Below are 23,955 nucleotides of genomic sequence, written 5' to 3'. Positions count from 1 at the left end.
GACAAGAAGGGAAGCTAGCCCTTGCAAATGTTAGTCAGAGAAGAAACCAGATAAGGTGAGTTCACAGAGCAACCAAATGGAAACGTGTAGGGTAGTTCCCAGCACATACTAGCAACTTAATAAATGTTGGTCTCTTTCCCCTTCTCTCCCAGCATATAGCATAGTATTCTGGATCTTGTTATCAGAAAACAAATTGTAGATGATCAATTGGTTCCCACTAAAGCATGAAAGACTTCCTGTGCTTGCCCTCCAGGAATAATTGGTATTAAAAGAGGGATTTAGAGAGGGCAGTTTTTAGCCAAGGAAATGGTGGCAGGAAGCTCGGGCCTTAGGCCCCAAAAGTCTGGCAGCCGGCCTGCCTGTGTGGCCTCGATAAGGCTACCTTTGACACCACGAGGTTTAACTTGTGCAACTCTGGGGCTAGGCTGCCCTTTGTGTCCTCTGGCCTGAGGGCTCCTAGAGGTGGCTGAGCCCTGGTCACCCCCTCGGGAATGTGCCCCTTCTCCAGCTCCAAGGCTCCATTGACAATCCCAGGGCAGGCGTCTCGCCATGACAAGGTGGCCTCCTCCAAAACCAGTGCATTGCTGGGGTCTTTCAATGGCTGGACATATAAAACAGGGCTCTCCAGGAGGAAAAATTTCTGTAGAGACAAAAGAAAAAAGGAAGGATGAATTCAGTTCTTTAGTCTAATAGGAATGTGTGCCCATTTTGCCGGCCTGCCTGTTGGTCTGGTTTATAAACTTCTAGTAAACGGTAAAAGTTTAAAGAACCACCACCAGTTAAGAGGAAGCTGGGCCCTACCTGTGAGAGTTCTAGATCGGGGTTTTCCAAATTTCAGACCACTGGGCCACTCTTTCATACCTGCAAACTGCCAGCACTCTTAGTTCTTTTCTGTTTCATTTTGGACGGGTGAGAACAGCTGCTGAATCATCATATAGATGTGCCATTTTTCTAATTAAATTTCATTTATAACTATTAAAAGTAAGAAGGTCTGCCCACATAGCACACTGTGGGAAACTGTTCAGGGCCATCCATTTCAAAGTGTGGCCATGAGCAGGTCACTTCTCCCTGTTGTCTTCAGCTCCCTGACTGTGAAATATGAGTCGAACTACATGAATTCTAGCATTAAAAGAGGTGGGTGGGAAGTATAATCTTATTGCAGTCAAATTATATTCACACATCTCTCCCTGGATATTTGCTTAGAAAGAGATCGAGAAAGAGATTTCTTGACATTTTGGACAATGGTTTTATCTCTAGGTAGTGGAGATTGAGCGGTTTTTATTCTCTGCACCTTTTGCATTGTCTGAATCTTTTACAATGAGTATTTTACAAAGACAAACAAAAAGCTATTTTCACAAGAAAAAAAAGGTGGCCTCTTTTTATAATTGAACGTTAGGTATATTGAATTGGATTAATTATAACTTTTGGGTTAAGACATACAGTCATCATTGGGAATTGCATGCACCTCTTTGTTAGTCAGCTGGGCACTTACTTGTTTAGGTATTTTTAATAACTTAATGAATATTCACAAGTCCACCACTGAACCCCAAATCCATAACTTTTACCTATCCGTGGGGTTCTTCTTCATCTTATTCCCCTGCTTGGTGTGGACAAACCCTCTGTGCCTTCCCCACCGGATAACCACTGTCCCAAATTTTGTGGTTTTCATTCCCTTGCTTACAAAAAAATTGTTATTACATATATTGTAATTTTGTTAAATAAATTTTGAGTGATATACTGGCTTAATGAGTCAATATGACAACAACACATCTAGATATGAACAAATGCAAACAGAAACACGGGATCCTCTTACCCCCAAATGTTCTAAGTATATTCAGTCTCTAATTTTGTTTATGCCATTCAGTGCTTTTCAGTTCTCAGTTTTTTGTTGTTGTTGTTTTGTTTTGTTTTTTGTTTGTTTGTTTGTTTGTTTTTAACAAACAGCACAGACAAAAAATGGTCTGGAGACCCCTACCACAGTGCCCACTGGGGCACCCTCTCTAGAGCCTCAGGATACAGGTCTCCACAGCTGCAGCAGCTGGCTCACCTCCTACCTGTGTCCACCTGCAAGGAGGGGTCCTCCCTGAGGGCTCACCGCTGTCTTCTCCCTGCCCTGGAAAGCTGGCACCCCGTATTTCAAAAGTCAAAGGGCATAGCAGGCTGGGAGGTGGGTTATAGCACCAGGGGGCACAAAGGAAGAGGAAGGGATCATTCCTCGCCCTTCAAGCTTGGGGGGTCTCAAAGTCAAATGCCTACATGGCCAGATAGAAAACTTCAGTGACTGAAGAAGGAATTGAAGACGCCCTGATGAGTGAGGGGACCTGGAGAGCTAGTGCCCATCCAAGGGGCAGCCCTATGCAACTCCAGCCCCTAAATGTCTCCAAGAGGGGCAGCCCAAGGTTCAAGAGCTTTGCCCTGACCCTCACCCTTTCTGCACCCTTATCCCACCATAACTACACCCATCCTTGGCCAAAAACTCTGACCTCCAAGCTGTCTCTCCTGGCATTCTTTCCTCAAACATTCCTGCCCACCCTTCAGAGTCCAGACTGTAGCTTCTTCATTTCTGCCCACCCTACAAGTGAAAATGGGCATAGAGAGGAGGATGGGAGAGCCTAGCATGCCAGTAGGGAGAAGGCAGCAGGGGGCCCTGATCAGCAGCAGAGAAGTCAGGGTGTTGGGGTGAGCTCCTGGGGCAGTAAAGGACTGTCTTGTCCTTACTCAGACAAGCCAAGTTCATTCCAACCTCAGGGCTTTTGTACTTGCTATTCCTGAAGCTGAGTCATCATTACTCAGAGCAAAAGTCACCTTAGCAGAGGGACCTTCCGGGGCCCAGCCCACCCAAAGTTGCCCCAGCCCTCCCTCACGTACTCTCTAGAACATCACACTGTTTTACTGGCATCATAGCTCTTCTGATGTTATCTCCTTTGACCATTAATTCACGTGCTAGTTGTCTTGTTTTAATACCAGATTGTAACTCCCTGAGAGCAGGGACCCTGTCGGTCACGCTAACCATAGTATTCTTAGTCTTAGTACTTGGCAGGCAGTAGGGGTTCAATAACTACTTTTTTGAATAAATGAATAAATGTGTGAGTCAATGATATAGGCTGGGAACTACATGCATTTAAATGAGATGACTAGGGGTGCCTGGGTGGTTCAACCAGCTGAGCGTCAGACTCTTTTTTAATATATGAAATTTATTGTCAAATTGGTTTCCATACAACACCCAGTGCTCATCCCAAAAGGTGCCCTCCTCAATACCCATCACCCACCCTCCTCTCCCTCCCACCCCCCATCAACCCTCAGTTTGTTCTCAGTTTTTAACAGTCTCTTGATTTTAGCTCAGGTCATGATTTCGCAGTTCATGGGTTTTGGGCCGCATGTGGGGCTCTGTGCTGACAGTGTGGAGCCTGCTTGGGATTCTCTCTCTCTCTCTCTCTCTCTCTCTCTCTCTCTCTCCCTGTCTCTCCCTCCCTCTCTCAAAATTAAAAATAAAATAAAATAAATGAGATGACTACAAAAAAGCTTTTTAAAATTAGTTTGGATTAGGGTTTTTAAACTCAGATGCTGTAGGTGCAAGACCAACTATGTAAAGAAGTCACACAGACCATTGCTAAGATGATAAATAGTAGGAAAAACAGCCCCAGTGTTGGAGATACAATAGGACACAGTGGAGGCTGTGGCAAACTATCTGAGGGCCTCATCTCAATAGGGCAGCTATCACTTCAGCTCCAGCTATTTGTGGCCACAGGAGAATGTGGGTCTGGTGTTCCCAGATCTTCTGATTGTTCAGGGGAATCCAGAAATCCGATTTTTACATAAAATTTCCAGTTTTTAAATGCAAACAACAAATATGATTTTTTTTTAACCAAAACCATCAGGGTAACCCTATACAAAACTGGGCAGGGTCTGCAGACCTCCTCTCTGAGACCTGGTTTGTGTATACTATCCTAAGATCTCCCCGGAGCCTGATTCATCAGTCTCCCCAGCCCCCACACCAGCCTCTGTACGGGAGGTCACTGAGTTAGCCAATCCCTCTCCACTGACACTGGACTCTGCCTTGGCTTCGGGTCATGCTCAGGAGGAACATCGTGGTGACTGAAGACAAATGAGCACCCAAGCAGAGAGCCGTGCAAACAGTCCTCTGACAACTCACCTTGAATCTCTCTGCTGCAGACTTGGAATTTGCGAGACCTTTTATTGCAAAGGGCACAAAGAACACTGAGAGCCGCATGGGATTCATGGTGGCTATCACTGTGAAGGCCTGTATGAAGAGGGGAGTATGCGGTGAGCGTCACATCCCTGTTCTGCTCTCTCTGCTCCCTAAAGCCTCATCCGTGAGCCAGAAACCACAGAGCCAGACCCTACAGCTTCTGACAGGCAGATCCTTCACTTGGCAGGGGCCAAGCCAGTATTTTGGGGATACTGGAAAAAGTGGAGAAGGAGCACTCATCTTAAGATCTCCATGTCTGTAGGCCTGGCTCCTGTGTAGCTTGGCACTGGGTGATTCTGCAAACTTCGGTCAGGTCCCCTCCCCCAACAAGCTCAGTGTTCCAATTGGCATAGTCCCAAAATCATGAAGTGAGCATAGGAACAAAGTTGAGGAAACACTAAGAAAGTATATGTGAGTTTGTCTAATGTCAATGAGGTTTGATACTATTATTGCTATTACAATCATATTTATTCTTCCTTGCCTTAGATATTGTATTCTTTTCTAATATTCAAAATCTCCCTGCACTTCAAACCTAATCCATGTCTCACTCTGTCCTGGAGACTTTTCCTGACTACAGCAGACCATCTTCAGCTCTCAGGATCCCAGAATGTGACCCCTAGTACCTTGGGGACCTTCCAATCTGTGCCCCACCTCTACTCCTTTCTTCATCCTTCACTGTCTGAGTGCAGTGTGGCCCTAAACTCCTGCTGAGAGTTTTCCTTATAAAAGCCCCTGCATCCACCCTCAGACCTTCAGGGGTGCTTCTCTGGTGTGCCTGGACCAAGTAGGGGTGCCTGCTGTCTGGACCACAAATAAGTCCTTGGCTGCAGACTCTCAAATGCTCCCTATCTTGTTTTGGATGCCCCAAGCCCCATCTGGATTCCCACTCTCCCAAAGCAGCACCCTGACTTTTCTCCTCAGAGAACTGGGATTCCACCCCTAAAAGGCAACTGCTACTTTTCTGGGCCAGGGTCAGACCATAAAGACAAGGCAGAATAAGCTCTAGCTTTCCTTTTAAAGCATATTTTCAGGGCTCCATTTTGGATTTGAAGAAACTCCTTAATTTAGGATTCTCAAGGTATGTAAGCAGAATCATTGGGGCTTTTACAGCACCTTCCACCTCCCTTGCATCCCCGGATGACTTTATCATCCCTCACTCCCACAGTTGCTACTGAGGGTATGTCAGTTTCTCAGACAGGTTGAGATGGAAGAAAGTTTGAGCATCCTAAAAGTCTAGAAAGTCAAAATCAACACCAATTATCTATTTGCAAAACCTTCAGATCTTTGAAGGGCATGGGCTATGAAACAACACCCAAGAAAATTCCCCATCAGTATGGGAGGAAAACAAAGCATCCCAAGCACTTACTAGTGAAATTGTGAGTTTCCTTTGTAAACACGTGTGGATGAGGAACATCACTGTAGTGGCTGCTGTAGGGGCTACATACAAGGCTGCAGTGGTCAGGCTCTGGATGACCCCAGACTTCTCCAATAGTTTCCTTTCCTTCCTTCTGAGGTCTGAGAGATTAAAAACCCAATGCACTGGAATTAACCATAACAACATTCTCTGGAGCTTTGAACAGCCCCCAGAGCATGAAAGAACTCCCCAAAAGGTGAGACGCTTGGCCCACCATGACATCCCAAGGCTCAGAACAGAAAACCAGATTTTCTGTACCTTTAATTATTTTTTCAAATGGTTTCTCCCATGCATACATTTTAATCAGCTTGATGCAGGTGAGAACTTCACTGGTCACACAGATGCGCTGGTCACTGACCTCAGATGTGTGATTGTGTATCTTGACAATCTTTCTGTTCAGGAACACCTGCAGTCAGAATGCAGCAAGAGCTTCTTTCGACAAGGGCAGGAGAGTTCAGCCCAGCAGAAGTATGGCAACCAGGAGTATGCCCAAAGGTAAAATCCAGATGTGGATTGAATACCTGAGATTTATTCTTCACTGTTTGAATCCATTGTGACTCTACAGATTCCAGGGCCCTGCTGAAGATTTTCCAATGGAAACCTCTCCATCGTGCCTGAGAGCACCTGCCTCCCACATCCTAGGGGTGTTTCTCTCCTGTGTCCCAAGCTAACTAAACAAATATTACTCCTTTGCCTTTGGAAACCCTAAACCTGCCAACAGTTACAATCACCTTTTGGTCAGAATATCTACACTGAGGGAGGAAAACAATTGATTTCAATAATTCAGAGCACACATAACACAAGTCACTTCCTGTTTTGCCCAATTTTATTTCACCTGAATCTTTGTCAGCAAATTTGCTTCCCTTCCCCCATTATACTGTACTCAGACAAATGTTCAATGCTATCCAGGCTAGTCCATTACCACATTCTAGGTAGAAGAGAAGGAACAAAAGCTTAACATGGAGGATATCTACTAAGGAAAGTCTGTGAGGCAGATAAACCCTCCCAGAAGCCTACAAGATGGACTTGGCATGTCGTATTCACCTCTTATTTCTTTGGCCAACCTTGTGGTCAGAGAATGGTTTGAGGCAGAAATTGAAGCTGAAACTTAACCACAATGGAATGCATAGTCAGTAAGAGTCAATACTTCCCCTCAGGAGTACCCCAGCTTCCAGAGCCTTGGGAGTTCTGCGGGGATATCCAACATCAAATGGATGTCAAAGAAAGACATTACCTCCACTAGTAAAATCAGGAGGTAGAAAACAGTGGCGGAGAGCGTAGTGGGTCCAAGAATGAGGTAGGAGGTGACAGTGCAGGCAATCAGCAACGAGCAGATGAGACAGATCAGGGGGCCATAGTACACCCCTTCAAACAGGTAGTTTACGTCGCTGGCGAAGAAACCGATGGCCTGTAAGACAGCAAGCCCGTGAGCATAGGTATCACCATGCCAGGTGCCACACTGCCCATGCAAGGGGCTACACTGCCCGTGACAGCAAGGCTTGAGAGGCAAGGTGGTAAAGGCAGAAACACCAATCTCCCCTGCTAATTTCTGTGTAACCCTGGACCAGTAACTATACCACTCTGAGCCTTAGCCTCTTCACCTGTGAAGCTGGAATAATTATACCCACTTCATATGGTTGTTGTGAGAACGTCAATGAAATATAAAGGATCTGCACACATAGACTGTGCTCAATAAAAGTTATGTTTTACCATACTATTGCTACTATTTCTAATATCCAGATTCCCCAGAGATTTGCTTCTAGTCTCCTAGCCTATTTTATTCATTCTAATAAATGAATTATTATGAATCATTATTAATAATAATAATGGCTGAATTTTTTTTTTAACGTTTATTTATTTTTGAGACAGAGAGAGACAGAGCATGAACGGGGGAGGGTCAGAGAGAGGGAGTCACAGAATCCAAAACAGGCCCCAGGCTCCGAGCTGTCAGCATAGAGCCCGACGCGGGGCTTGAACCCACGGACCGTGAGATCATGACCTGAGCCAAAGTCGGCCCCTCAACCGACTGAGCCACCCAGGCGCCCCAATGGCTGAATTTTTTAAGGCAGGAACTAATTCTTTTTATCTTTCTTTTTTATTTTTTGCTATAGAATCTTCTGTCCACTTCCCTGCTCCTCAATATATACTTCCCAGTCCAGCTGTAACATAAAAGCTGACATTCCAAATCAAGAAATATTTAAGGACCCAAATCATGAATGTCTTTCAGAATGAGCAATCTGAATGTCTTAAAATGTGATTTCCTTTTAACTTTAAACTGATCTCCTTCCAGTTCCCAGGATGTGCCCCAGGCTGAATCTTTTAAAAAGGATGAAAGTGTATGAGAAGCATAGCCCCTAGTATAGCCACTTTAGAAAGGAGTTTCACAGTATCTTTTAAAGTTAATAATTGCACAAACCCCATGACTTGGCTATTTTCTTTCTCTGTTGAGAAACACTTGCATGTGCTAGAGGAAACGCACGCAAGAATATCCAATACAGCTGTGCTTATAGCAGCAAAACCCTGGACACACCTTAAATGTCCATTGGTGGGGAAAAGCTAAAGTATCCACTCAAGGCGTATCAGATAATATTGGGTATTGGAGCAAACTGGTCAGAGTTTATGTCCCAGATCTGTCATTTACTAGCTGTGGAGCCAAAGACACATTACCCAGTCTCTCTAAGCCTTGTTGCCTATCAGTAGAATGGGGATAATAATACAACCTACTCCATAGCATTGATGTGACAACTGATGAGATAGTGCATATAAAACACTTAATTTTGGCATATTGAAAATGCTATATTAATGCTATATTAAATCATTACCTTGTATACCTTGGACTAATACAATGTTATGTGTCAGTTGTATCTCAATAAAAATGGGGAAAAAAGAAAGTGCCACAATTCTAAGTAAGCATCACTGAAAGAGAATGAGGAAGATCTATATGTGTGAACATGGAAAGCTAAGACATAATGAGGAGGGAAGAAAAGCTACAAAACGGCACAAACAATGTAGTTCCCCTGACATAAAAACTCACCCAAGGAGCACCTGGGTGCCTCAGTCCGTTAAGCATCTGACTCTTGATCTTGGCTCAGGTCATGATCTCACAGTTCGTGAGTTGGAGCCCAGCCTTGGGCTCTTCACTGACCGTATGGAACATGCTTGGGACTCTCTCTCCCTCTCTCTCTGCCCCTCCCCCACTCATGCACTCATTCTCTCTCTCTCTCTCTCTCTCTCTCTCAAAATAAATAAATGAACTTAAAAAAAAAAACTCACCCAAAAAATTGTATCATACATTTTCTATTGGTAAAACCAAGTGGCAGAACCCTGTGTAAAATATAGTATCCTTTATATAAAAAGGACACACACACACAGGGGTGCCTACATGGCTCAGTCAGTTGAACGTCCAACTCTTGATCTGGGCTCAGGTTTGTGAATTCAAGTCCCACATCAGTCTCTGTGCTGACGGTGCAGAGCCTGCTTGGAATTCTCCCCCTCTCTCTGCCCCTCCCCTGCTTGTGTAATCATGCTCTCTCTCACTCTCTCTCGCTCTCTCAAAATACATAAATAAATAAACTTAAAACACACACACCCAAGATACAGTATGTTTTCCCTGGGTAACTTGCATGTGTACCTAAATGCACTTTAAAAAGTCTAGAAGGACACAAGCCAAATTGATAATGGAGGTCACCTCCAGGCATAAGGGAAGTGACTGGGCCCAGGGAGTCATCTATTCTATTTTGTGCCCAAGGAGAACATATGCAGGTGTTTTTTAAATTATTTTTAAAGTAAAATTTATGAAAACAACTCTAGGATTCCTCAGGTGAGCAGCTACATCCATCTCCACTTCTGAGTGGGCTGTCTTGTCTTATGTTCTGTGAGGCTGTTTGGGGAAATCGGCCTTGCACACAGCAGGTGCTCGGAACAGAGGCACATGGAAAAGGAAAGAGAGCTGGCCTCAATGTGGAAGGTCTCCTTGGCAAGGCAGGTAGGTGCCCTGGTTCAGAGCCTGGACCCTGCAGCCAGGCTCTGCTGCTTACCAATCACGTGACCTTGCACAAGTTTCCTACTCCCTCCTTGCCTCAGTTTCTACCTCTGTGACAATGGGAACAATAACAGAAACTACCACATAAGAGTGTTGTCAGAGGACTGACTGAGCTAATGAGGTAAAGCCCTGGGGTCAACGTCTGGCTTAGTGGAAGTTAGCAATTACTATGATGAGTCTCCCAAGATCAGTAGGGAGAAGGACTGCCATGGATTTCAACTTCAGTCAAGTGCAGGACAACAGGGAGCCCCCATGCTCAAGGCCTAACAGAAATTAGTAATACAATCTAACACTTCTAAAACACTGTCCCCTTCCTACATGCTTTGTATGTACTAACTCATTTAATCCTATGAGACAACAATCCTATAAGGCGGGTCTTATTATTATTCTACAGCTTCAGAGAGACTGCATGGAACCTTGCCTAAGGTTCCAAGACTAAAAAAATGGTGAAGAATAATGGTAACAATGATAACAAATACCTTATGTTTGCTATTGAGTTTAGAAAAAGATCCACCTGACAGTGGTCAATTTAGCAGACATTGTTTTGGACATCTGTCCTGTGTAATTCAAACATTGGCATTTTGAGGGATAGAGCAGTGAATCTGAAAGGGTTTATATGTCTTTGAAGGGGGCTCATACGGGGCAGCCAGATTTGTGCTTGGTGGGAGTAGACAGTGGGGTTTAGCAATTTTGTTGTGAAGGAGAGGACACCTTAATGGGGCTTTGAAGGATGAATGGGATTATAGAAGGGCAGGGGTGACGTGAAAAACGTTGCCTGGAGGTAGAAATGCCTGGTGTGTTTGAGAACTGTAGGTTAAGCCAGGCCTGGCCAAAGGGAAGAAACCAACCTGGGGATGGAGGAGTGGAGACAAAAGTAGGTGAGGTTGGACAGTTGCTGATGCCAGATGGCAAAGGGAAGAAGTCAAAGAAGCACTGCCTGTTCCAAAAATTCAAATGTTTGTTCATTTTCCTTTTTTTTTTTTTTAAGTGGGCTTCACACCCAGTGCGGAGCCCAACGTGGGGTTTGAACTCACGACCCTGAAATCAAGACCCGAGATCAAGAGTCAAAAGCTTAACTGACGGAGCCATCCAGGTGTCCCATCAAATGTCTGTTTGAATATAAAAGCAATCCATGCTCCTCGAGGCAACCGTAAGCAACTGAAAAATAGGGAACATGAAATTAATATATAAAGTTCCAATACTCCCATGACTGAGGGTCATAAGTTGGAGCATCTTTTTCTAATCTCTGTTGTTTGTTTGTTTGTTTGTTAGGAGAGCAAGAGCAGGGAACTGGTAACCAGGCAGCTCTAAGTACTCCTCTTTCACAGACAAGAATTAACATGCTGAGAGATAATCTACAATCGCTCCTCCCTTGGTTTCCCTGAGCATGTCCCTCCCTTACCCTCCTCCCCAGGCTGGGTGAGGGGATACACTTTCCAGTGTGCTGAAACTGAGGATTGGTGTCTTTCTGTTCACTGCTGTATCCTCAGGGCCTAGAACAGAGTAGACCTCAGTAACTATGGGTTCAATAAATCTCTTTCAAGTCCTCTAATGGAAGTGGCATCCCCCTGGGTTACCGTTGACCTGTTCTTGTCTCCAGAGGTAATTCTTGGTGATTATCGACACTCATCCTAGGAATTATTTCTTTTCTCTTTATTCCTCATTTTCTAACTCCTTTTCCTCCCTCTCCCCGCCCCCAGAGCAGGAATGTCTGGAGGAAGGCTAGGCAAGCATGGCCTCCAGTATCCAGTCCCAGACACTCACCTCTCCTGTGGTGACGTGTGTTAGAGACTTAAATTGCATTAGTTTCTGAAAGGCAAAGGAGAAAACAGCAGAACGAAACCTGATGCCTGTGCGCTGGTTGAAGACCCAGCAGGAACACAGACACAGGGACTTCATGCACTCAATGAGAAAGAGGGCAAAGCAGAGGCCTACTCCATAGGCAATACTCCCCGACTGCTTTTCAGAATATTCCAGGATCTTTGGTATAACCAGCATCTAGAAGGAAACAGGAGTTTGAATTATTCAGACTTCTCCATCCTTTCAGGCATAATAAACATGGGCTGTGTGTGAGGTCCTCAGGTCAAGACTGGGAGCTTATTAAATGACCCTAACTGTGGCACCTGGGTAGCTCAGTCAGTTAAGCATCTGACTTCAGGCCATGATCTTGCAGTTCGTGAGTTTGAATCCTGCATTGGGCTCCTGTGCTGACAACTCAGAGCCTAGAGCCTGCTTCAGATTCTGGGTCTCCCTCTTTCTCTCTGCTCCTCCCCTGCTGTGCTTTCTTGGTGTCTCTCTCTCTCTCTCATTCTCTCTCTCAGAAATAAAATAAAATAAAAACTTTTAAAAATGATCAAAACTAACTGAAACATAACCTTGCTCTCAAGCTCACAGTCCCCTTGGAGGAGACAGGAGTTGAACAGACCCAGATCTGAATCCTGGCTCCGCCACCTCATAGCTTGGTCTGACAGGAAACAGAACACACACCCAACAGGGGTAACTCAGGAGCTGATGAAGTGACAATTTATGAAGGTGTGGGCAGAATTTGGGAAATCCAACAAGGAATGGCAGAACACATGAAGCTAGTGACAGCAGGGAACTGTTATCTTCCAGACCTGGAGGGACAGGGTAGAGTTAGGTCACTGGAATCCAGAAGGAGAAAGTCATACAGAAAGGGCTCCTCCCAGAAGTCTGGTCCCAACCTCCAGTGTCAGGGAAGGAGGCAGTCAGAGAAATAAATATCCTGCCTTCACTTTCTCCTTCCCTGCAGTCTCCTATTGTAGTCTTCCATTGGTCCAACCCAACCAGAAGCCAGAGGGCAGGGGGACCCCATTAATGTGATCCATACAGGCCATGCATTAGGGGCACAGGGCAGCATGGGCAATGGTGGAAGATGGAGCTAGAGGGACAAATGAAGAATATCCAGCACACTGTCACCTAGTCATATATCTCTGTGTGTCATCAGCTGTTGTTCCTTCCTGACCTACATCCGTTCTCCTCTTAGCTGGTAATAGCACTCCCGTTTTCATCTGGAAAGACTTGCACCTGTCCCGTGGCATGCAGTCCAGGCCAGATTGTCAAAGAGCCTTATGCTCTGCTGGCTAACTGGTGAGCATGTGACCCCAGCTAGGACAATGGGACTTACTCTCTGCACTTAGAATCTTGGCCTGAAGACCTGGAGGACAGGAAATAAAGCTAGTTCATCCCAACCATGGTACATTGGTCCTCCATTAGTTCCTACCACCTACATTCCCAGAGCTGCTCAGCCATTTCTCAAAGCAGCTAGCTCATACTGAGTCAGGCTGTGTTCTAAGTGCTTTATATATTTATCTCATTTAAATTTACCCTGAGAGGCAGGTAATGTTATGCCATCCAATTTATACATGAAGGTTTCCATGAGGTCAACCACTAAGAGTGTCTTGGGGTTCCTTGAAGAAACTAAGACACAGAGAAGATAAACACATTACCTAAAGTCACCCAGCAATTAAGTGGCAGGGCCAAGGTTCGAACCCAAGCGATGGCTGCAGAACTCACACTCCTGGGTGCCTGGGTGGCTCAGTTGGTTAAACTTTGGCTCAAGTCAAGATCTCATGGTATTCATGAGTTCTAGCCCCACATCAGGCTCTCTGCTGTCAATGCAGAGCCCACTTCAGATCCTCTGTCTCCCTCTCTCTCTGCCCCTCCCCAGCTTGCATGCATGTGCACTCTCTCCCTCTCTCAAAAATAAACATTAAAATAAACAAACAAAAAGAATTCACATTCCTAACTACTAGCTCTACTGCCTCCAAAAGCTCTTTATCTTCTGAGTAGCAGTTGAAAGGCAAACTGTCCCCAACTCCTGGTGTGGACTTGAAATTGCCAATTTCTTTTTTTTTCTCCCCCTTTTATGTTTATTTATTTTGGAGAGAGACAGAGACAAAGTGTGAGCAGGGGAAGGGCAGAGAGAGAGGGGAACACAGAATCCGAAGTAGGCTCCTGGCTCTGAGCTGTCAGCACAGAGCCAGACACGGGGCTCAAACTCACAAACCATGAGATCATGACCCGAGCTGAAGTCGGGCGCTTAACCAACTGAGCCACCCAGGCACCCCTAACGTGCTAATTTCTAAAGCCTGGAGTCCCCCAAACCTCATGAAGTCAGCCACTTACCGGCCCTAGCACGCTCATGGCAGAGAAGCAGCAACACAGAAATACATCCAAAATAGCCCTTGTTCTTTGAAACCTCATCATCACTCGGAGCACTGAAGCTTTTTCAATCCCATGCTTTGAGACTTCTTCTTCCCAAAGGAGGCAGAGCCTTGAAAAGAGGAAAAGTGAACCAAGTGAAGTTTCTTTGCATATGTCACCCACATGTCATATGTCTTGCAAGCCTGCAAGCTTTGTTACAGAAGTTTTCAAACCTCACAAAAGTAGAGAGGACATAGGGAATCTCCCTAAATACCCATTCCCATTTCAAGAATGATTGATATATGACATTAGTGTTTCCTCTCTCTTCCTGTTTGTCTTTTTTTTTTTTTTTTTGGCTGGAGAATTTCAAGCAAATCCCAGACATATCATTTCATCTACAAATGCTTCAGGATGTGTCTGTTCCAGATAAGGCCTTTAAAAAACCCTACAGCGACCTTATAATAGTTATTAATTATGATTATTAATTATTATAGCTATTAATTATTATATATAAATATATTAATTACATATATTAATAAAATTCCTTAATGGCATTTAATACACAGTCTTTTTCAAATTTCTCTAATTACATCAAAAACACATTTTTAGGGGCGCCTGGGTGGCGCAGTCGGTTAAGCGTCCGACTTCAGCCAGGTCACGATCTCGCGGTCCGTGAGTTCGAGCCCCGCGTCAGGCTCTGGGCTGATGGCTCAGAGCCTGGAGCCTGTTTCCGATTCTGTGTCTCCCTCTCTCTCTGCCCCTCCCCCGTTCATGCTCTGTCTCTCTCTGTCCCAAAAATAAACGTTGAAAAAAAAAATTAAAAAAAAACAAACAAACACATTTTTATAGTCAGTCTGCCTAAGATCCAAACAAGGTCCACACATTGCATTTGATTATTTTTTTAAAAGTAGGCTCCACACCCAGCATGGAGCAAAACATGGAGCTTAAACTCACAACCTTTAAATCAAGACCTGAGGGAAGATCAAGAGTTAGATGCCTAACTGACTGAGCCACCCAGGCATTCCACACACATTGCATTTAAAAGACAAATCTGATAGATTTCTTGCATCTCTTTTTAACCTGTAGTAGTTTCCCCTTCTCTGCACATTCTGCCATTTGTTTGTTGAAGAAATTGGGTCATTTATCCCATAGAATTTCCCACATTCTGGGTTTGACTGATTACATCCCTGTCTTGTCTAATATGACCTTCTATGCTCTGTATCTATTAAATTCTTAGTTAGATCTAGAGGCTTAATGAAATTCAGAATTCAGGTCAGCTGACAAAAATATTTAATAGGTGATGTAGTGTACCTCTTTTGCATAACATTAGAAGACACAGGGTCAGCTGTCCCATTATTAGTAATGTTCAGGGTATCAGTGGATTAAGTTGTATCAGCCTGACTCATTCACCGCCATTCATTCCTCATCATTGATGACCATTGCCTAGATCCACTTCCATTAGTGCTGGCAAAATTGTGATTTCTAATTCTGGCATTCCTTCTGTATGTAGTAGTTTGAATTTTTCTATAAAAAATAACTTTATCTCACCAACTGTTTTGTTATCCTGGAATACATTTAGTTGAGGAAATAGCCTAAGACTTCGAATAATGTCACTCTTTTTTTTATACACAGATTAAGATTCATAAAACCCAAAACTATGACCTCCACTTATTTTAAAGCCCCCTAAAGGGTGACCCAATGTTGGACCACCTAATTGAAAGTGCCCTTAGGGGCACCTAGGTGGCTCACTCAGTTAAGTGTCTGACTTCTGCTCAGGTCATAATCTCATGATTCGTAATTTCGAGCCCTGCATCGGGCTCTCTGTTGTCAGCATGGAGCCTGCTTCAGATCCTCAGTCCCCCTCTCTGTTTTCCTCTCCCCCCCAAAAAACTAAATAAACATTTTAATTAATTAACTCAAGTTCAAGAGAAACTTAAAAACATAGATAAATAAATATAAAAATGTGCCCTTATTTTGCCAATCTGAGTGAATGATGTCTAGGCTGTTTGTGTGACACCAGCAACACAAGAACACCAAAAACATTTCTTTGGAGGAAAAAATTGAAAAGCAATGTTTCAAGAAAGCATCAAAGAAGTTATCATGACAGAAATTAAGAATTTTGTTGACTCGCTCATATTTCTCTTTTATTTTGTATTATATTTGATACAGGAGCTGGTGACTGGAAAATAGCCATTGTGGTGCTTACAGCTTCCAGAGTCTTAATGTGGCCCAGGATGCCTCCCACACATCCACAATCCAGCCTCTCAGCTGCAATCATCATGTTGGCATGTGCCCTTTTACTTCCTGGCTCCTGCTCCATCATGTTCCACTCTCTGGAAGGCAATGACCACTGCCCATAGTGAGAACATCAAGGACTATGCCCAGGGGCTCCAGGACTACTTACAGAGCAGGAGCATGGAGAGCCAACTTTTGTGCTCAGGGCCTGAGAGCAGCACTGCTTATGCATGTTATGTCAAGGCTCTCATGGCAGGCAGTTCTAGTACTTTCTACCCTTCACTCCTATAGCCACGGACACTTGTGCCCAGCCTAAAGCCAGAAGGAAACAAACATCATGAGAATTTGCCTGTCCTACCTTCCCTCACCTGCTATCAAAACTCCAGGCTGCTTTTTCCTCCCTGAATTTATAAAACAACTGTCCTATCCCATGCCCATTTGTGTGGGCCAGATAACTTGGGGGGTCTGGGCCCTAGGTAAGTAAAGCAAAAATGACACCCATATGTGTTAGAGGATTTCATTATTCATGGGCCAAACTTTGGGGCCACCTCCCTTCATTCCAGCTCTATCCCCACATGTAACCCAATCCACAGAGATAAAAAGCTCTGGAGTTTGTTCCACTTTGACTAAACAAATCCAAGTTTCCCCATAGCCTGCTCTCAACTCTCTTAGCAACTATATCAATTTCTCACCATGATTACCAGATTCAAAAGACTTGGTTTCAGGGGCATCTGGGTGGCTTAGTCGGTTAAGCGTCTGACTTTGACTCAGGTAATGATCTCATGGTTCATGGGTCCAATCCCCGTGTCGGGCTCTATGCTGACAGCTCGGAGCCTGGAGTCTGCTTCCAATTCTGTGTCTCCCTCTCTCTCTCTCCCCCTCCCCCCCTCTCAAAAATAAACAAACATTAAGGTAAATTAAGAAAAAAATCTTCAAAAGACATGGTTTCAAACTTCACCTCCTCCATTCATTAACTATGATTCAAGGAACATAATTTTGCTTCTCTGAGTTTTCAGTTTCTTCAAGTGTAAATGGGGGAAATCGCATCTTTCCTATTTACTTCATAACCCTTTTGTAATGGTCATGGGAGGTGCTGGATGGGCAAATGAGAAATACGAATTGTGATAGTAATAATGAAGGTGATGGTGGTGACAATGGTGGCTCTGCTGCTGTGGCTGATGTGAGTGGTAGTGACGATTGATGGCTGGCAGTTTGTCAGCAAATCCTCACAGAAGTCAAAGTAGTTCTCCTGAAAGACTAGGGAAGATGCACCCTAGAACCCTGCTGGTTCAGTGGTGAACACAAAGAAGCCTCTGTAAAGGTGTGAATGCGTGGATAATTACTTAAAAAAAAAAATCCCAAAGTGGAGTGATTTGTAAAAAAGTATTGGTGGACACTTTCATGTGAGTTATAGAACAAAAACGGCAGAATCAGTGACCCCTAAGTGAATAGACGTAGATCAGGAGATCCTGTGCTCATAATGGTCACAGAAGGACAAACACTTTGGTTGTCTATTATGCACCAGGCATTTTTCCAGGTGCTTCATATTGAATTTACCATCTCTTTTGATTCTTACAACAATTCTGTGAAGGACCATGAGATAAATTTTATAATCCTTTATTTTATACATAAAGACACAGGGTCTTGGAAAGGGTAAATGACTTGTCTGACATCATAGCGGGTAGCCAGTGAGATTCTGATCAACATCTGGCATTATGCAAGAGGTTGGTGTTCCTTGAAGACTTTTTTTTTCTTTACTGAATAATTCCAAGAAGCAATGGGTCAAAGTTAAACCAGTTTCTGTTTTCTCAGTGACTTAAGTACATTAATTTGCTTTGTAAACAAATCTCTGAGACCTGGCAATAAGTATGCCACATTTCACAGACTCACTTGACCGCAGAATGCTCTCTTCTGGGAAGCTCTCCAGGGACTACCATTTCCTGGAGCACATTTGGATAATGTGATTCTCTACCTGGTGTCTCTCATGAAGTAGCTAGAGGTAGGAACATGAGTATAGAACATTTGAAGTCGTTTATTCGTTCCCCCCCCCCTTTAATCCTCATATTACCTTGTGAAGTAGGTTGTGTAGGAACCTTAACCACACACCTAGTTAGTGATGACTTAAGGATTCGGAGACTGGTCACTAACCCAAAATTTAATGATGAGTGACATAGGTAAACATCTGATCCAGAAGAAAAAGCAAAAGGGACAATAGGCAGTAATTTCTAACTTTCTTGGGGTCTTGGGCCCTTAGGCAAATCAGGTAAAAGATGTGAATCCTTGCTCCAGACAAAGGTCTCCAGCCTATACATATAAAGTAAGTACCATTTCAGGGGGTTCATGAAGTATAGTGAGACCTCTTGCTAGAGTCAATATTCTTTGGTTGTCTGAAGACTGACCCTACCTGCTACTCTTAAGCATCCTTGGTCACCAATCCCACAAGACATGGTCTTTAACCAACCCAGTGGTTTGTCCAATAAGACTTTACCTTTTAGCATTTTTGTCTGAGGCATCATGGACCGACAGCTGGGGGATGGTGTTCTCATCTAAGCGTCTCTGCAAACCTAGGACCATGAGTGGGGTGAGCCATGACAACGTGAAGTAGGAGAAGAGGCCAGCATCATCCATGGGCTGAGGGGCAGGAAACCTAGCAGAGAGGTCACAGGTCATATAGTTGCCCTTATGATAAGGGCTGTAAAGACATAAAATTAAGCCAAGGGCAAGATTTTGCAGGAATGAATTATATACTATGTAAAAAGCACAGTGTGGTCATCTGGATGTACAAAAAAAAAAGCATGCTTTTTTTTTTATTACTCTATTATGTGTGATAGTTAAAAACCAGAAACAACAAGGGTGCCTGGGTGGTGCAGTTGGTTGAGCATCCAACTTCTGATCTTGGTTCAAGTCATGATCTCACAGTTTTTGAGTTTGAGCCCTGGCATAGAGCCTGCTTGGGATTCTGTTTCTCTTTTTCTCTGCCCACCCCTGCTGTGTGCACTCTCTCTCTCTCTCAAAATAAATAAATAAACTTAAAATAATTAAAAAAAAACAGAAACAACAAAAACACCTATTATTAGGGGAATGACTTAAAAAGAAAGAAAAGAAATAGGGTATACCCATATGTGGAAAACAATGCACAAGCGTCCACAAATAGAGTTGACCTATATGTAGAACATGAAATGAGCTCTGAGCATAGTAAGAAAGGAAAAAAAGGCCACTTGTGGGTCAAGAAATTTATATTTTTATGTACATAAAAAAAGTAAAAAGTATTTTTACTTACATAAAAAAACCAACTGGGTGGCTCAGTCAGTTAAGTGTCTGACTTCAGTTCAGGTCATGATCTCACGGTTTGTGAGTCTGAGCCCTGCATCAGGCTCTGTGCTACTAGCACAGAGTCTGCTCTGGATCCTCTGTCCCCCCCTCTCTCTCTGCTCCTGCCCCACTTACACGCACATGCTCACTCTCTCAAAAATAAATAAACATTAAAAAACAAAAGGAAGGGGTAGCCTGGGTGTCTCAGTCACTTAAACATTTGAATCTTGATTTTGGCTCAGGTCATGATCTCAGGGTTTGTGGGATCAAGCCCCACATCAGGCTCTGCACTGACAGCACAGAGCCTGTTTGGGATTCTCTCTCTCCCTCTCTCTCTGCCCCTACCCAACATGCATGTGCTCTCTCTCTCTCTCTCTCAAAATAAATAAATAAACTTTTAAAAAAGGAAGAAATGAGAGAAAGCAGACAAAACTATATATATAAAGTCAACCACTATTAACAATTGTATATACACATTTATATATTTATGTATATGTATGTATATTTACATACTTATGTATTATATGTACATTTTTATATATACATTTACATTTTTATGGATTTACATTTTTATATATACACATTTATATATGTATACATACATTTATTTCAAATTATTAATAGTGGTTGACTTTGACAAAGGGATTAGAATTGGTAAAGATAAAAGAGATTCTCACTGTTTCATGTTTTCTATATTTTGCTTATGTAATTTTAACAAAAATAAAAAATGGAATAAAAAGTAAATAAACTAGAATGACAAGGTCATATTCCTGGAAATGATTCACAAATACAGAAATAATGATTCGACTAGGGTGTTGGGATTGTATATAATTTCTACTTCTTTTTTTCCAAAGTTGCCTTTAATGCTGTATGTTTCAATATGAAGAAAATTCAATTAAAAAAAAAAGACTTGGGGCGAGAGATGAGAATACAAAATGCCAAACGCACGGGATGCTTTTGTTTTGTTTTGGGCTACACCCTCTTCTCCACTCACTGGCCCTTCCCAGCCTCACCACCCACCAGCCCCGGAGGCTGTGCATTCTGGGCAAGGCTAGCCACACCTTTGTCTACATGCTGGAGAGAGAAGGGGCTAGGAAGGTGGGAGTCTGTACCAGGTATCACTAGATACGTGGAGCATGTGTGATTGCAGAGAAAGGGCAAGAATCTATGAGCTGGTGCCACTATGCCCAAGGTCTGGTAGAAGCAGAATGTTTCTCTCAATGAGGCTGCCTGGGTACACTTAAGCACCCACATTATTTATTCTTGGTGGAGATAAGAGCAATTCAGTGGGAGTGATGTGGTGATGGGAGCTCAGGTTTTCAAAAAAATAGGAAAACAACTCCAGTTTGTTGATAAAATCTTAGCAAACATGTGAGAGAGAAGAGGGGATTGTTAATACAAAACAGAGTCCTTGTGGCAATTCTAGGATGATTCTAGAATCATTCTAGAAGAATGTTAAGGTCCTGTCTGTAGACGATGAATAAATGAATATGTACCTGATTCTGTGCAGGACCCTGAAAGCAAGATTGTAGAAGTCAGAAAGCCATTTGGGAATGGTTATTTTAAACTTTGATTTACTGGAGAAGGATACATTGAATTTCTTTAACTCATAAGTTTAAGGGTACCATCATAGGGCATTTAACAGCTCCTCATTTCTCTTAGAATGAAGACTAACATATTTAATGTGCCCTGTGGAGACTTATGTCCCTCTGCAATCTCATCTCATGCCATGCCCATCATCACACATGATTCCAGTGATGTTGGCCTCCTCAGTTCCTGGACACATCATGTTGTATTCCTTTCACCTCAAGGCCAGGCCTTTGCACATGCTGTTCCCTCTGCTCAGATCATCCTTCTTTTACTTTGGCCTGGTAAAATCATGTTTATCCTCCAGAGCACAGCTTAAGTACCAAGCACCTACCAAGTTGTCACTGTTTCAATGTCCCTCAGCACCGCCCACCTCCCCCCTCCCCCAAACTTCATAGCACTGTCTTCAAGCAGCTTGTAACCACATGTTTCTTTATGAGTTTACTTGCTATTGTCTTTTTCCCCAATGCGTGGTCTATGATGGGCAAGAATCATGTCTGCCTTGCTTAGTACTTTTCCTCTGAGGTCTAGCACAGTGTCTGGTAGGTTCTCAATGAATCTTTGTTGGATGAGTAAATAGATGAATGAAAGAATAAATGAATGAATGATCTGACTCTGCCTTCTGATGTGCCTCAGGCTGCTCTAGACTTATTTGGCTGTGGTGATGACATGTTCAGACATCTTTGGGAGGGATGTATGTGTTTGTGTCTGAGAAACATTGTCATAATGGGTACTGCCCCTCACCTCCCCCTCAGAACTCACTGTGGCTTGGGACGGAAGGGAATCATGGTTCTCCAGGCAGCATCATACTTCCCCCAATGGAGCTCTGTTGCTGTCCCTCGTGTCTCAGGCTTCCTCACCTGCTGGCTCCAGGGGCTGTCTTCTAGGGTGTAAGTTTTCTTGGGAAAGAAAAACCAAAAGAGCATCAGTTTCCTGACCTCATACTGTCCTGGAGTGTTGGCCGCCCAAAGATGATGGATCTTTCCACATCCAGCTGCTAGAGTCAGAGAAAGACAAACACTGTATGATCTCACTTATATGTGGAACTTAAAAACAACACCAACAAAGAGCTCAGAGAACAGATCAGGGGTGGGGTGTGGGCAGAATGGGTGATGGGGATGAAAAGACACAAACTTTCAGTTATAAAATAAATAAGTCATGGGGTTATAATGTATGGCATGGTTGATACAGTTAATAATACTGCCTTGTATGTTTTAAAGCTGGTAAGGAGTAGATCTTAAAATTTCCCATCACAAGAAAAAAGTTTGTAATTATATGTGATGATGGAAGTAATATTGTAGTGACCTTTTTGCACTATATGTAAATATTGAATAAATGTTGTACACTTGAAACTAGTAAGTTTCACATCAATTATACCTCAATTTAAAGAAAAAAATAAAAGAGGGGCGCCTGGGTGGCTCAGTCAGTTAAGCATCCAACTTTGACTCATGTCATGATCTCACAGTTCATGAGTTCGAGCCCTGCGTCAGGCTCTGTGCTAACAGCTCAGAGCCTGAAGCCTGCTTCAGATTCTGTGTCTCCCTCTCTCTCTTCCCTCCCCTGCTCACACTCTGTCTGTCTGTCTCTCTCAAAAATAAAGATTTTAAAATTTTTTTAAATAAAAAAAAAGGTTGCTGGGTAGGGAATAAGCAGTGGGCCAGGAGTTAGGACAACTGAGTCCCAGCCTTGGGTATGCCCTACATTCACTGGGTGCCTCTGGACAGGTCACTCTACCTCCCCATTTTTTTTATCTGTGGTACACAGTGTAGACAAGAATAAAGGGAGCTATAGTTAGTCACCCACACAATGTGAGACCAAGTTGCCCTCTGAGAGTAAACCCACCAAAAAGAAATCAATAAGAAAGTAAGCCCCAAACATTACATGTGACCCTTTTGATAAAGTGGGAAACAGGGGCATCTGGGTAGCTCAGTCAGTTAAGTGGCTGACTTCGGCTTAGGTCATGATCTCCAAGTTCTTGGATTCGAACCCCACATCGTGCTCTGTGCTGACAGCTCAGAACCTGGAGCCTGCTTTGGACTCTGTATCTCTCGCTCTCTGCCCCTCTCCCGCCTGTGCTCAGTCTCTCTCTCTCTCTCTCTCTCTCTCTCTCTCTCTCTCTCTCTCAAAAATAAACATTTTTAAAAATTGATAAAGTGGGAAACAACTAAAATAAAAAAGAATATTGTCTTTAGGGCTTCATATAGGATAAATAATAGTATTTTTGAAGCATAGTAAGGGATTGATGAGAAAAGATCTGGAACAGTATTTACTTCAGGTAGGGAAAACTGGGGAATAAAGTCGGGGAGAAGATCAATAGCTGGATGTGATTGTTAAGGTCCAAGGTGGTGAGTTGTTGATGGGTTTACAGGTGCTTATTGTATTATTATAAGTAAATACATAGATAAATAGGCGATAGATAGATAGATACATAGATAGATACATAGGTTATAGGTAGATAGATAGACCAAGAGGGTGTGTCATGACCAGGGAGTACAATTCATCTAATTGTGAAGCCTGAGATTCATTAAAAGAAATCAAGGTTGAATAAATATGGGACAAAATTTTCTAACCTAATTAATGACCATTGAGAATACCCTGTCAATTCAGTTTCCTGGTATTTTGATGCAAAGGAGACCTACTTACATAGCTGAGTCCTGAAACCATGTCATTGCTCATGTCCATGCCAAGATTCACGAGGCCACCAGAAGACCTGGGGACCCAGTGTATCCTCTTCCTGGTCATTTTCAGCTCTTGTGCCAATCCTTCTTTTCCAAGAATCAGAGAATCTGAAAAGGCAGCAGGTAAGAGCAGCTTAGATTCAGCCCTGAGCAGTCAGGAGAGGGGGACATCCCCCTGCAGGGAGTGTGCCGAGTTCATGCAGAAGGTTGGGCCACTGACACAGCACCTGCTCTTCCCTCTTCCTGGAATGGCTCCCTCTTTTTAAACATCTACTGAGGCTTAAGATCACTTAGGGAAACCTTTTCTAACCAC

General features: G+C 43.4%; 1 protein-coding gene across 1 annotated transcript in view; it reads right to left on the bottom strand.

Annotated features, from left to right (window-relative positions):
• The window catches only part of ABCC11 (ATP binding cassette subfamily C member 11), a 59,575-nt gene extending 35,869 nt beyond the window's left edge, over positions 1–23,706 (bottom strand). Inside the window, exons 1-10 of the mRNA XM_047837238.1 lie at positions 23,608–23,706; positions 21,727–21,863; positions 18,554–18,712; positions 13,813–13,960; positions 11,431–11,664; positions 6,859–7,032; positions 5,883–6,030; positions 5,577–5,725; positions 4,154–4,261; positions 383–640 (exon numbers count right to left, since the gene is read on the bottom strand). Coding sequence (XP_047693194.1) covers positions 383–640; positions 4,154–4,261; positions 5,577–5,725; positions 5,883–6,030; positions 6,859–7,032; positions 11,431–11,664; positions 13,813–13,960; positions 18,554–18,712; positions 21,727–21,863; positions 23,608–23,706 — 1,614 coding nt within the window. The remainder of the gene's footprint in view (positions 1–382; positions 641–4,153; positions 4,262–5,576; positions 5,726–5,882; positions 6,031–6,858; positions 7,033–11,430; positions 11,665–13,812; positions 13,961–18,553; positions 18,713–21,726; positions 21,864–23,607) is intronic.
• Between the last annotated feature and the right edge of the window lie 249 nt (positions 23,707–23,955).

The sequence above is a fragment of the Prionailurus viverrinus genome, chromosome E2, assembly GCF_022837055.1.
Source record: "Prionailurus viverrinus isolate Anna chromosome E2, UM_Priviv_1.0, whole genome shotgun sequence".
NCBI lineage: Eukaryota > Metazoa > Chordata > Mammalia > Carnivora > Felidae > Prionailurus > Prionailurus viverrinus.
This window is presented reverse-complemented; position numbering and strand designations above follow the sequence as displayed.